Here is a 15,576-nt window from a genome sequence, read left to right as displayed (position 1 = left end):
AGTCAAAACCACCACTGCCTGTGAAAATAATAGCAACATTCACTGCACTTTTCCTTTACTCAATTACAGGCCAGTAAGCCTGACCTCAGTACTGGGCAAAGTGGTTGAAACTATAGTAAAGAACAGAATTGTCAGATGTCAAAGTTAGACTCAGGACTCACAGTTTGTCAGACCACTCTGTTTTATTAGCACAGCGTTCTGCTAATACACCCAGATAAATGTGAGCACCATACAAGACACAAAACTATCTTATTTATACAGATGAAAGGGCAGGAGTTTAGACAAAGGGACAAAGAAAGCAACAGACAGGAAAAACCACCTGTGACACAGCATGCATATTCCACGTCCTTACTGATTGGTATCAATCTAAGGCTAATACTTTTCCAATTGCCCTTAAACGGTTGCAAATTGTGTCTATGCTAATGTTGATTGTCCTGACACCGATGCCAACATATCCAACCAAATTTTGCTTAAAGGTCAGACAATATTTTCTTTAATCATTCTTATATTTTACCAATATAATTTATTCTACTTTCACGAGACATATAGATGAATATAATTTGTTGGGGAAGTCAACATGGTTTTCGTAAAAAGAAATCATGCCTTGCCAATTCTACTGATCTTTTGAAGGGTCAACATGTTTTATATCCACTTATCTTTTATATTAAGGGATGGGGCCAATAAAAACCAGCAGGATCTTATTTAAGGGGATAGATATTGTCACATTTATAAAACATAAGGAACAGTAAACAATCGTGTTGGTTGCTACTTATTCCTATGTACTCTTACTTATTTCTTATACACACACACACACACACACACATTATATGTATAATATATAATATTAAATTTCCCTCTCACCCTATGGATGTATGTGCTCTTCCGCACCTTCGCGTCCTCTACCAGAGAGCCTGGAGTTGAGGTTTTCGCAGTAATCTTTAGCTGTCCTGCACTGGAGCCTCCGCGAGATCTCACTCATGGAGAGTACTGAGTGGTTAGGTCCTGGAGATCGTCGAGCTCAATCTGTCAAGACCCAGAGGCTTAGGGAGTCAAATAGCCCGAGTGCTCTCACCCACTGGACACTTGGCCTTTCACTTCCACCATCCTCTCTAGTCCCTTCAAGGCCTTGGTTACTTCTCCAGCTTCTCATATTCCTTCTCCTGATGTTCTGCTGTCACTTGGCACTCCTATATAGTCATCACACCCACATGTTCTTCTAGGTGTTCTATTTACACGATTGTCTGGTTGATTGGCCGTACCTGCCTGTCCGTCTGGATCATGGAAGATCTGCCCAAAGAATTTGTAGCCCTGAATTTCTCCACGAACCTCTTTGGAATCTCCCCTGGTCTTGGGAGGTCAGCCATACGCGTGTGCAGATGTTCCTGTACACATGCCAGCCACTTGGTTGTGCACGTTCAGTGTATGCTTTCCTGCCTGAGTCTTACTCCTGCCACTATGTGTTGGACTGTCTCTGAGGCCTCTCTGCACAGTCTGCACCTTGGGTCCTCTCTAGTGTGGTAGACCCCTGCTTCAATGGATCTGGTGCTCATGCCTGTCCTGTGCTGCTATGATCAGTGCCTCAGTGCGTTCTTTTAGTCCAGCCCTTTTCCAGCCACTGGTAGGATTTCCCAGTGTCAGCCACCTCAGCTATCTGTTGATGGTACATCCCATGCAGGGTCTTGCTTGCCATGGCACTTCTTCTGCTTGGTCTTCCTCCCATGTTTGCTTGCTGCCTCAGGCATTCTCCTCAGCAGCTCATCTTTGGGGGCCATCTTTACTGATGTACTCCTGGATTTCCGGGTTTCTCAGGACAGTGGCTTTGATGCTCACCAGCCCTGCCCAGCTTCTTTCCGGCTGGTATACAGTCTTTGGGTTGGGCTTGGGGTGGAAACCTCCATGCATTGTGAGAAGCTTCCGGTCTTCACATCGGCAGCCTCCATGTCTCCTTTGGCCAGCTCACTTACTGGCAGGTATCTGATGACCAGCAGGGCGTATCTTGTTGATGGCGTGGATCTTGTTCTTCCCATTGAGCTGGCTTTCAGGACCTGTCTATTTCCTTTTGTGATACTCGGATGTTGCTGTCTTCCTTGCCTCCTCATCGTGGTTTCCATGTGACTGTGGGACGCCAAACTACTTGTAGCTGGTCTGTATGTCTGCTATGTGGCCCGCTGGTATATATATATATATACTCATTCACACAATCATTCATACAAGTTCTGTATAGATGTTATAGTTACCAGCCCAAACATTGCTTGTGACGAATACTGGCCAGGAATCCTGTATATAAGAGTGGAACCGAGTCCAGGTGCAGGTGCGCACCTGATGCTCCTGGAGGGTCGTAGCAGAACCAGAGACTCAAAGACTTTATTCTTCAGAGTCCAGTTTATAGGCATTTATCCCTATTAGTCCATGAGAGTTGCTTCATTCTGCTGTTGTTAAATCAATCAGCAGGTGGCTGGCTCCATTGTCAATGTTTGTTTTTCCTTCCTTGAGGGTGGTGGTGGATTCCAGTTTGCCCTCCGGGTCATCTGCTTGATCCCACTTGACACCTTCTTCGGAGGACACTGAATTCTCAAGCTGGTAACTCCCTAACCATTCATTCATTATTTAAACTAGGCACTCATTCACATACATTCTCTATCTTAATCCATCTTATTTCACTGTCTCTTTACCTTTCGGGTGTTACCAATTTGTTAGACTCCCTGTTTTTTCATTCAAAATAAAGTAGGATGAAACTTACAGAGGGTGGGGGGCTCTATCTATGTACTATAACAGCTACTGTTTTGGCTCACAGTGCCATTACAAAGTAAAGTAGCGACTACAAAGTGTCACTTAGAGGAATAGCACTTAGAGTCAATTAACGTTTAACAAGTTTTATACAAAGTATTTCTTTGAGCAGGCTTCACACAGACACAGCTGGTGGCTTGCAGGTTAGAGGCTAAATCTCGGGAATCACATTTATTTCTAATATAAACCTTTAGTTATAAAGTATCAATTAACAATAAATCATTTTTAACAATAAATCTTTTTTATATAATCCATGTTTAATATAAACCTTCTTTAATATCCTTACAAACAAAGGTGTGGACAAGGGGGATCCAGTGGATATAGTGTGCTTATGCTTTGAAAAAGGAGTAAACAGTGAGGTGGCAAAATTTGCAGATGATACAAAACTACTCAAGATAGTTAAGTCCAAAGGAGATTGTGAAAAGCTTCGAAGGGATCTCACAAAACTGGGTGACTGGGCAACAAAATGGCAGATGAAATTCAATGCTGATAAACGCAAAGTAATGCACATTGGAAAACAAATGCAACTACACACGTAAAATGATGACGTCTAAATTAGCTGTTACCACTCAAAAGGAAGATCTTGGAGTCATTCTGGATAGTTCTCTGAAAGCTTCCCCTCAATGTGCAGCAGCAGTCAGAAAAGCTAACAGAATGTTAGGAATCATTCGGAAAGGGATAGATAATAAGACAGAAATATATATTGCCTCTATAGAAATCCATGGTACACCCACATCTTGAATACTGCATGCAGATGTGGTTGCCTCATCTCAAAAAGATATATTGGAATTGGAAAAGGTTCAGAAAAGGGCAACAAAAATTATTAGGGGTATGGAACGGCTTCTGAATGAGGAGAGATTAATAAGATTGGGACTTTACAGCTTGGAAAAGAGACGTCTAAGGTGGGATAAAATAGAGGTCTATAAAATGATGATTGGCATGGAGAAAATAAATAAGGAAATGATATTTATTCCTTCTCATAACTAGGGCTGTCGATTAATAGCAGTTAACTCATGCGATTAACTCAAAAAATTAACTGCGATAAAAAAATTAATTGTGATTAATCGCACTGTTAAACAATAGAATACCAATTGAAATGTATTAAATATCTTGGGAATATTTTTCTACATTTTCAAATACACCTCTACCCTGATATAATGTGGTCCAATATAATGCAAATTCAGATATAGTGCAGTAAAGCAGCGCTCTAGGGGACAGGGCTGCTTTACCTCATTATATCCAAATTCCTGTTACCACAAGTGGTTCCTCTGTGCCCGCCTGTTACTTGCTGCAGCCCTCTCCGGGCCACCCTTGCCCCAGCTCACCTCTACTCCGCCTCCTCCCATGCGCATGCTGCAGCTCCGCTTCTCCTCCCTCCCAGACTTGCCACGCAAATCAGCTCTTTGGTGTGGCAAGTCTGGGAGGGAGGAGAAGCAGAGCTGCAGATCGCTTATGGGAGGAGGCGGAGGCAGAGTGGAGGTGAGCTAGGGTGGCGGGGGTGCAGCAAGTAAGGAGGGGCGCAGAGGAACTGCTCTCCACCACAGCTCACCTCCGCTCTGCCTCCTCCTCCTCCTTCCATGAGCACACTGCTCAGCTCCACTTCTCCTCCCTCCCAAGCTTGCCACACCAAACAGCTGATTGGTGCGACAAGCTGGGGGGGGAGGGAAGCAAAGTTGCAGTGCACTTATCGGAGGAGGTGGAACGGAGGTGAGCTAGGGTGGAGGGGCCCCAGGGAGGGCCACAGCTAGTAACGGGGGGTGCAGAGGAAAGCTCCCCGCTCTAGCTCATCTCCATCTCCTCCCCTGAGCAGCAGCTGCCACTCCACTTCTCCCCTCCTCCCCTTCCAGGCTTGCCAGGCCAAACAGCTGATTGGTGTAGCAAGCCTGGAAGGGAAGAAGGGAGAAGCGGAGCGGCGGCAGCGTGCTCAGGGAGGAGGTGGAAGCAAAGCGGAGGTGACCTGGGGCAGGGAGCGGTTCCTCTCCCTACCCCAATATAACGCAGTCTCACCTATAACACGGTGAGATTTTTTGGCTCCTGAGAACTGCGCTATATCGGGGTAGAAGTGTAATTGATTTATATTACCACACAAAATACAAAGTGCACAGTGCTTACTTTATATTATCTTTAGTACAAATATTTTCACTGTAAAAATGATAAACAAAAGAAACTGTATTTTTCAATTCACCTCATACAAGTACTGAAGTGCAATCTCTTTATTGTGAAAGTGTAACTTACAAATGTAGATTTTTTTTGTTACATAGCTGCACTCAAAAACAAAACAATGTGAAACTTTAGAGCCTACAAGTCCACTCAGTCCTACTTCTTGTTCAGCCAATTGCTAAGACAAACAATTTTGTTTACATTTATAGGAGATACTGCTGACTGCTTCTTATTTACAATGTCACCTGAAAGTGAGAACAGACGTTCGCATGATACTTTTGTAGCCAGCGTTGCCAGGTATTTACATGCCAGCTATGCTAAACATTCATATGCCCGTTCATGCTTCGGCCACCATTCCAGAGGACATGCTTCCATGCTGATGATCCTTGTTAAAAAAAAATGTGTTGATTAAACCTGTGACTGAACTCCTTGGGGGAGAATTGTGCAATCTCTTGTGTCTCCTGTTCTGTTTTACCCGCATTCTGCCATATATTTCATGTTATAGCAGTCTTGGATGATGACCCAACACATTAGTTTTAAGAACACTTTCACAGCAGAGTTGACAAAACGCAAAGAAAGTACTGATGTGAGATTTCTAAGAATAGATACAGCACTCGACCCAAAGTTTAAGAATCTGAAGTGCCTTCCAAACTCTGAGAGGGATGAGGTGTGGAGAATGCTTGCAGATGTCTAAAAAGAGCAACACTCCAATGTGTAAACTACAGAACCCGAACCACCAAAAATGAAAATCAACCTTCTACTGGTGGCATCTGACTCAGATGATGAAAATGAACATGCATTGGTCTGCTCTGCTTTGGATCGTTATCGAGCAGAACCCATCAGCAGCATGGATGCATGTATTCTGGAATGGTAGTTGAAACATGAAAAGACATATGAATCTTTAGCGTATCTGGCACATAAATTTCTTGCGATGCCAGCTACAACAGTGCCATGTGAACACCTGTTCTCACTTTCAGGTGAAATTGTAAACTAGACGTGGGCAGCATTATCTCCTGCAAATTGTAACCAAACTTGTTTTGTCTGAGAGATTGGCTGAAGTAGGACTGAGTGGACTTGTAGGNCCTTTGCAGCAGAGTGACCCCTTGGCATCCTGCCGATAGCTGCCAGGCCCTGGGAGCTTAGAACAGGAAATCCACTTGGAGAAGCCCTGAATGGATTTAGTGCCAACAGGTGCCAGGTTGAGCTCTGCAGATGGATAGCCTCTATGCACAGAGCAGGGGACTTGCTGTAGTGTTTCTCATCCCTGCTCTGCAGGGACCCTCTCTAGACAAGAGCTCCATCTTAGTGGTTCCTTGGCCTCTGCTGAAACTGCCAGCAAATGGGCCAATAAGTGCCAACAGTAATGGTGGGTTTTGTGCCATGGACACATGTCCACCAGAAACTGGGCTGAGAACCCACCAACTCACTTCACATGTGAGCCCTCGAACATCTGTCAGAAGGAGATAACTCAATCACTGCTGACTGCAACTATAACTGGAATCAGCAGTAGCTTAGAGCAGAGATAGGCAACCTATGGCACGCCTGCTGAAGGTGGCATGCAAGCTGATTTTCAGTGGCACTCACACTGCCTGGGTCCTGGCCACCACTCCGGGGGGCTCTGCATTTTAATTTAATTTTAAATGAAGCTTCTTAAACATTTTAAAAATGTTATTTACTTTACATAAAACAATAGTTTAGTTATATATTATATACTTATAGAAAGAGACCGTCTAAAAATGTTAAAATGTATTATTGGTACTCAAAACTTTAAATTAGAGTGAATAAATGAAGACTTGGACACCATTTCTGAAAGGTTGCCGACCCCTGGTATAAGTCCATCAATGGCTGTTAGCCAGGATGAGCAGGGATCGTGTCCCTAGTCTCTGTTTGCCAGAAGCTGGGAATTGGCGCCGGGATGGATCACTTGATGATTTCCTGTTCTGTTCATTCTCGCTGGCACACCTGGTATTGGCCACTGTCGGTAGACAGGATACTGGGCTTGATGGACTTTTAGTCTGACCCAGTATGGCTGTACTTATGTTACTCATACCCAGGGGCATTTAGAATCTAAACCACTCAGCAAGACACCCGCTCCATACTCACCATGGCTTGAGCTGCACAGTGATGCTGTAACAAGCCATTCCAAAGCTAAATGGCCACTTTGCATTTTTCACTAAAGATCTTTACTGGAAAAATGTAAGGGAGTTTGGATATTTGTCTTTCCCATTCCACTGCAACTGGTAATCTAATGATGTATGTGCCTGTTTTATTCAGCATCCCCTGCTGGGATATCTTTGAGAGGTGCCCCCTCCACACCTCCTGAATGTCTGACCCATATTGGGTGAAGAAAGGGACTGGAGAGGATATGCTCTCTGAGCTTTCTCCAGTCCTCTGCAGCTGCTGATCATGAACACAATGTTTGGAGGGGCCAAATGACCAAGACCAAGATGATGGACCAGGAATGGAGCATTCAGATGCTGGGGGAGAGCCAAAGGGACTGAGAGGTGCATCATACCGAGACTTTATGGCTGTGCTCATGCAAAAAATCCAGATGTTGCAGACCATTATTGAGCTAAATACCCAGTCCTTGGTTGCTGTTCCATATATCTCCCAGCATAACAGACAGCAGCATGGCATGCACCCCTTACCCCTACCATGCCATGCCAGGGAGAACCATGATTACACCTGTAACGGAATGTTAAGCCGTGTTATACTTCTCAGACACTAGGTGATGCCATGCGTAACATACCTTATCTGAGCTAGTCATAGCTGGATCCAGGCAATGCACTAAAGATGTCCTAAGGAGAACACATCATCTTGTATCTCTCTGAAGGTGGAAGCTCTGTAACGAGTCTATATCTGGTACACAACATGGTGTCATAAGTAAAGGCAGTCTAATTGGGGACAGAGGAGAACAGAAATTGAGGGAAAGCAGCAATAAAGGTTGTAAACAGAAGAAGAAGAAAGCAACAAAGGTTGTAAGATCTCATCCACATGCCTTGCTTCAATGCTCCAGAGAACTTCAGCTTTGATAGACCTTCAGAATAGAAAGATTGGAAGCAACATTTTCCAAGATTTTACATTGCTACAAAACTCCACAAGGAGATTGAAGATGTTTAAGTATCATCTTTAATTTATGCTATGGGAAACAGACAAAGCATATGTTTAAATATTTTACCTTTACTGAAGACAGTCACAAAGATGACTCTGAAAGAGTTTTGGCTGTGTTTGATGCACACTTTATAACTCAGAGAAATGTGGTTTATGAAAAAGCACATTTTCACCAGAGAATGCAGGAACCAAGAGAAAATGATGAATTTTTTATAAGAGGTTTGCATGCATTGTCAGAAAATTGTGATTTTTGGAAATCCAAAACATCAAAATATCAGAGATAGGATAAGAAGAGGTCCTGCAGACACGAACTTTTCACAACAACTATAGCTGTAGACAGACACAGCTATCCAAAGATCAGTGTAGTCTGAACTTGTGAAACAGCAAAACAAACTTGGCAATCCTGAAAAACAAGAAACTAATGTAGAAGCTTTAAACAAATGCAGCATGAGTGTTAAAAGTAATTATCACATGACCCCTGAAGCGAAAAGGAACAAATTCCAGATAAGATACAAAAGTCTTTCCGATTAAATATATAAAATGTGTAAAAATTCAGAACCCAACAGATATATGCCCCCCAAAATATGGACATTTTGCAGCTGTTTACAGCATAAAAGCAGTCAGAGAGTTGACTAATATTGCAGACAACCAAGAGCCACTATTTCTGGGATCTATCATATGTGATGACACAGAGCCTGCCTGGAGGGTGAAACTGAATATTCATGGGAAGACTATTGATTTTAAAATTGACTCAGGAGTAGAAATGACAGTCGTCTTAGAAAGGATTTACAATCACCTCCACTCCTCCCAGAGCTGAAATCACGTGACATACCCTGACTAACCCTGGAGGTATTGTGAACTGCAGGGGCCAGTTCACCACAGAAACAACTTACAAAAACAAAAACTTTTCCAGGTATACATGATCAAAGGATCAAAGCTCAACAACCTTCTCAGCTTCAGCATGGCAGCCATGATGGGCCTAGTGAGAAAAGTGAAAGAACTTGGAGTATTTGGTGATACTGGACTTTTGGAAGGAGACCTAATACAAATAACCTTAAGAGACAATGCTGAACCATATAGTGTACATACACTGCGTAAGATTCCTATCCCATTGCTTCATAAAGTGGAAACTGAGTTAAAGAGAATGGAACAGAGTGGTATAATTAAAAAAATCTCTGAGACAACAGCATGGTGTGTCCCAGTGGTACCAGTTATAAAGAAAAATGGAAAAATATGAATCTGTGTGGCTCTTAAATGACTTAATGAAGCAGTTGTGAGAGCAAAATATATCCTCCCCAACACTGGGTGACGTCCTCCTCAAAGTGAAAGGAGCGACAATATTCTCAAAGCTGGATGCCTGGAGTGCCAGCTCACGCTAAGGCCTGAGGCCTCACTGAACACTGACAAATGCATAACCGAAAACAAGTCTGGCTTACCTGTGTGTTAGTGCTGTTAAAATAGGTATTAGAGTTATAAGGCAGCATTTAGTGTTTTGACTTTATGGAATGCTTGTAGGATGCTGCATGTATTTATCCTACTTATAATATCTGTGTCCATGTTATAAGTGTGACGCTGGTGAACAAGGTGCCAGCACTTGCCAAGGCTGTAGGTGTCAGCTGAACACTGACAAATTCATAGATGGAAACCTGGCCAGCTCTCCTCTATGTTAATATTGTTCAAGACAGGTGTTAGACATCTAAAGATGTGTTTAGTGTTTAGACTCTATAAAATACATGTAAGTTGCTGCATGCATTAATGTCTGTGTCCCAGACTATAAGGTAATATGTAAGTGTTACTTTATAACTATAAAAATGCCTGCTTTGAATTTGTGAACTCAGGCAGGAGGAGTGGTTCCCCTGCCCATTCAAGGAGGACTATCAAAACTAAGTGGGCCATTGTGATGCATCATGATTAGGACTCTACCAAATTCATGGTCCATTTTGGTCAATTTCATGGTCATAGGATTTTAAAAATCATAAATTTCATGATTTAAGCTATTTAAATCATAGGGAGCTTAACATAGGGAAATAGATTCAATTAGTGTAATGACCCAACCATTCCCAGTCTCTGTTTAAACCTAAGTTAATTGTATCAAATTTGCATATTAATTCGAGTTCAGCAGTCTCTCTTTGGAGTCTGTTTTTGAAGTTTAATTGAATCTATTTCCCTATGTTAAGCTCTCTTCACACCTCCTATGGGTCAGCTCAATTATCACTTCAAAGGTTTTTTTTCTCCTGCTGGATAGCTCATCTCAACTGATTGGACTCTTCCAGGTGGTATGCATATTTCCACCTTTTCATGTTCTCTGTATGTATAAATATCTCCTATCTGTGTGTTCCATTCTCTTCATCTGAAGTGAGCTGTAGCCCACGAAAGCTTATGCTGAAATAAATTTGTTAGTCTCTAAGGTGCCACAAGTACTCCTGTTCTTTTTTTAGTAAAAGAACAGTTATACTTACAAATTAATAATAATTAATAAATGAAGGCAAGCTACAATGTGTATAGGAACAGTTTGGTTTCAGAAACCAAACTTAAATTTGGTGAGGAAACATTTTGTTTCTTCCCCAAAAATGAAAGAATGTTTGATTGCTGATGCTTCCTTTTCTACAAATTAAAAGTAAATTATGTAAAGTTGTAAAAAATAAATGTCATACATTTTTAATGGTTGGCAGATGTATTCTGTCAATTCACACATACAGTAGCACTGGCTTGTTGCAGCTTTTTACAGGCCACCATTTCTGCGACTGATCAGCTGCTGAGCATAACCAATGGTAGATATTTAAGGTTCGGGGCACATCAGCTGTGTTGGTCGTGCAGCCAGGATTTGTTATCACAGGAGAGTAGGATGAGTTAAAGCTTTATTTCTTACATAAGAAGTGAGTAAATGCCTTATTCCCCAAATGAGAAGTGGGTAAACTCCAGTTACTGGTGTTCACCCTCAACTACGCTACTGGCACTTGGCACAGAAATGGATGCCCTATGTCAGAGCATGGTTCTGCTCTGTATAGGGAGCCAACCATCAGCACATGTAAGGAGGATTAGCAGGAGAGAGAGAGAGGGCAGGATGAACTCTGACCAGCCTGTAACTCTGAAAAACCACAGAAATTACAGAAGTGTTGAGCTCAGACTTGGGGAAGGTGTGTTTCATGACTTGTTCTGTCATTTTCAAAAATCATTAGCTGTTGAGGGCTTTAAGAATAAAGTGTCAGTGGCTAAGAAACTCCTTGGCTAAGGCTATGTTCCTTATTTTCCTACCATGTTGTCCCCAAAGGGTTAAACTAGAATCTCAGGGCGACCACAGCCCAGGCGGAGTTCTGGGGGACCATGTGTAAGTGACTAGAAGGCTCAGATTCAAACAGTTCTGAAAGTGGTATGACTCAAAAGTCATATAGATTTGCAGAGATTTTGTAACAGGCTCCTCCATATTCACATAGCTGCTGCTGCTTCATATTCCTAGTTGATTTTTTTCTGTACTAAGGTGTGAGATGAACCCAAATCACATGTCCTCTTACAACAGCTCCTACATGTCAAGTATTACAGAAACACAGCCCTGGTTGATGTCATTGTTAACCAACATATATTTCTAGAAGGTTCTGTACTTATGCTAAATTGTATAACTATGAACTCTAGTATGCCTCGTACTCATGCTAAGCTTTATAGTGGAATTTACTAGTAGGCAAACTTTACATATAATCTCTGTTCTTTTTACATTTAGAATCTGTCAGAAACAAGATCTATGTTCAGTTGAGGCTTGCCAAATATGAAGAGTGGGGTAGATACAGCTGGTACAGAGTACTAGGGACAGTTGACACAGATGTCTTTGTACCCAGAAAAATAGGTATGAAACTAGATAAGTAAACATGAGTAAGGTCTGTAATAATTAAGTGGAATTTGTGGAATTTTCTGTCTGTTTTAAACAAGGGGAATATAAATATGAGCAGAATTAAGCCCACACTTTAGAATAGATTGAAACTACTGCAGGACTATTCTCCAAATTGGTAATGTATGAACGTCTCTGTTTGCACTGATTTATTTATGTTTAATAAACTGATTGAGCCAAGTTATCTGATGTCTCATTAACTGATAATTTAAAGTGAACAACTAACATCATGTTCCAGTTGATAAAATCATAGCTCCTCCCAAGTTGCTATGCCTTCATAAGCTTACCAACCCTTATAGTCTTTGCCTGAGGACTGGACAATCAGATACTACTAGGAGAAGCACTAGTAGATTAGGACCAGATTTACAAAGGTATTTAAGGTTCGGGGGCATATCAAAGAGCAATCACCCATCCTTCTGAATATCCTCACTTATACAATACCACAATGTCTCAATCCTATTGCCTCTCTTATTGACTATGCAAGTGAAACTACTACGGAGCATCACGTGGCACCATAGATTGCACAACATGCTGTACACATCCACCTCTATGTCATTTTCTTGGTATGTGTGGCTGGTAGTCTCCTAAATACCCCAGGCCTAAATTCTGAATTATGTGCAGCCCTTGAGGTAAGGAGCTTCCCCACAGGATGTAAGGGCAGCTGAATGGACTTGTACTGCTCCCACTTGCAACCTCCAGTGTAAGAGCATCTTGGAAGTGTGGTCAGAGGAAGAGTGGACATTTCAGGGGACACCATAATAATTTTCAAGATCACTTACTCTGACCCCTACTTCAGCTATCTTTCTAGCTCCAAAAATTTCTTTTTGCTGCTGTCAAATCTCTTTTCACTCATGTCATTGGTTCTCACACACTCCTATAAGTGGAAATACCCTCCCTTGCATTCTTCCTGTTAAGACCTAGTGTAAAAAAGCTGCTAGTGCATAATATTGATCCCACAGAACCCAGGAATTAAGGTACATATTCTTGAGTACCATCTACTGGCACTTTATCTTATTAAATAACTATTTACATTGAGAGAGCTATAGAGCACTCCGATGACACTTCTTTGACCCTCTTGGCACATTTCTTGTCCTGGTACTCAGGAGAAGAAGAGGTACTCAGAAAGGAAGAAGAGGTACTCATTGTTTAGGGCACTAGCCAAGGATTTAGGAGAGTTAGGTTGAAGCCCCTGCTTCACCACAGACCTCCTATGTGACTTAGGCGCTCAGTTCCCATCTGTAAAATGGGGATAATGGTGAGGCTAAACACATTAAAGATTGTGAGGTGGTAATATACTGAGGTAATGGGGACCATATAAGTACCATAGGGAGGATTCTCTTTATCTGGCTCACAAATGATGGAGTGCATATTTTGCCTACAGCATCTTTCACCCAAAGATCTACAAGTGGTTTACAAATATTAATGAATTAATCCTTACAACAGCCCTGTGAGTCAGGGAATAAAGAACCGTTATCCCATTGCAGAGACAGAGCCAAAACAAAACAAAAACCCCTCTTGTATAGTGGTTAAGCGACTTGCTCGCAGTTACACAGGTAATATGCGAAAGAGCCAACCAGGAACAGACTACAGACCTCCTGTCATGAGCTCTGTCCCCCGAACCATCCTTCCTCCTGTCACTTCTTCCACTTAGGTCCTTGCCTTTCAACTGGTGGATGAGCTTCTGTGTTTCCTTAACCTCTTCTCGGTCAGTTCGTTTTCTAATACCACCCTGTTAAAGAGTAGGTTGGTCCTGTGCTGCGAAGGTGCTTTGTGATTGTGAAGTAAGTTTTTCTTTTTGAAATTCCTATTTCTCCGCCCTTTATTGCTATAGACTAACAGACATTTTAGTATTAACCCTGGCATGAAGCACAGCGCTAAATATCCCTACTGAGCTTCTGACCCCTTTATATACTTTCTCATCTCCAGTGGTAACCGGGGTTTTGGTCCAAAGATTGTCTAGGGAAAAGAAAACACGCTGGTATAGGTAGCCTGATCCAAAGCCCACTGAAATCAATGGGAATCTTCCCAGTGACTTCAATGGGCTGCGCAGCAAGCCCTATCCAGTGGCCCAGAGAGGGAGCAAATGGTCGGATGCAGGTAAGGGCAGAGCCGTCCTTATCCGTGCCGCAAAGGTGCCCTGCTGCTCCAGCCCCTGCCCCGGGTCTTCCCCATGGGCCCCAACCCCTGGTCCGCCCCCCCACTCCGAGGAACTGCTCCCCCCCCCCCGCGGGGTCCCCAGAATAGCTAGGGACAGCCTGGGTGAGGGGCCAGTCTAGCAGGGCCGCCCCTCCCTGCCCCAGCTCCCCCTCCCTCTAGGAGGGGCTCCGCAGTCCAGTCAGCCCAAGTGGAAGCAGCTCGGCTGGGCGGGGTGACCGCTGCTCTATTAATGCAGGGGCTGGCGGTGGCTTGGGCTGTCCTGTCCCCATCCCTAGCATGCAGTGCTCCCCGAGCCTGGTGCTCGCCCTCAGCATCCTCCTGGGCGCCCTGGGCTTCCTGCTGCTCTGCCTCAACCTCCGCGCCCCGGCCAGGTACGGGAAACACCAGGAGAAGCCGGGCAAGCCCTGGGCCAGGCTGCCTGCCCGCTGCGCCTGGTTCCTGCAGGAGCTCCCCTCCTTCTTGGTGCCCGCGCTGCTGCTGGCGCTGCGCAGCCCGCCCCGCCTGGAGCCCCTGGGCTGCCGGCTGCTCTGCGGCATGTTCTGCGGGCACTACTTCCACAGGTAACGCGAGCGCGGGCTCGCTGCGGGGCCAAGGGGCTCGCTAGGGGAGAGCGGGCTCGCGGGGAGCGGGCGGTGCAGAGAGGGTGGCGCCGACCCCAGTGGAAGGGGCTGGGTGCCGGCTTTCTACCTTGGCTCCCTCCTGCTCCTGCGACCGGCGAGGTGACGCTCCTGGCCCTGTTCACTGAACGACGGGGCTCGGGTTAAGAGGCTGAAGTCGGATCTTTACTCCCGGTCCCTTCTTAAGTGCTACCTTATTCAAAGGCCAAACTTATTTCAAATGGCCACGTCCCGCTTTGAGAAATCCCGACCATGGAACGTGGTCACAATTTTTAATTTCTGAATAGTCTGTCAGTGGCTCAGTAATTATGGATTGATTTAAATAATCCAGAGGCTGGGTCACGTCCGGCTGGCTGTGAGAAAATGAGGCTCAGGTTACCGAGCCCTCCGCAGATTGTTCTGAAGGTGCTCGGAGGTTCCACTCGCTTTGCTCCTGTGTAATGTGTAATGTAAGATGTGAGGTCCCCACCTAGGGTGACTAGACAGCAAGTGCGAAAAATCAGGACGGGGGTGGGGGGTAATAGGAGACTATATCAGAAAAAGACCCCAAAATCAGGATTATTATAATAGGAGACTATATCAGAAAAAGACCCAAAAATCAGGATTATACAATCAGGACATCTGGTCACCCTATCCCCACCACAGTTGCCAACTTTCACGTGATAAATAAGCACCCTGACTCTCACAATAAGCCAAAAATCAAGCAAATCTCGTTTCAAAACAAGCCAATCCCTAAGAACCCCAACTCTCTATGTGACTAGACCCCCCTAGCATGCAGTCTGGGACTGTGGTGGACCCCCTGTGGACCCCGACTCTGTCTCCCTCCCCTTACTCCTGCTTGCTGGGAGCCCATCAAAAAAACAG

The 15,576-nt window shown here is 44.0% G+C and overlaps 1 protein-coding gene across 1 annotated transcript in view; it reads left to right on the top strand.

Annotated features, from left to right (window-relative positions):
* Positions 1 to 14,371: 14,371 nt before the first annotated feature.
* The window catches only part of SRD5A2 (steroid 5 alpha-reductase 2), an 84,849-nt gene continuing 83,644 nt past the window's right edge, over positions 14,372 to 15,576 (top strand). The window contains exon 1 of the mRNA XM_075063449.1: positions 14,372 to 14,655. Within this exon, the coding sequence (XP_074919550.1) occupies positions 14,372 to 14,655 (284 nt within the window). The remainder of the gene's footprint in view (positions 14,656 to 15,576) is intronic.

This window comes from Chelonoidis abingdonii, chromosome 3 (genome assembly GCF_003597395.2).
Source record: "Chelonoidis abingdonii isolate Lonesome George chromosome 3, CheloAbing_2.0, whole genome shotgun sequence".
Classification (NCBI taxonomy): Eukaryota; Metazoa; Chordata; order Testudines; family Testudinidae; genus Chelonoidis; species Chelonoidis abingdonii.
This window is presented reverse-complemented; position numbering and strand designations above follow the sequence as displayed.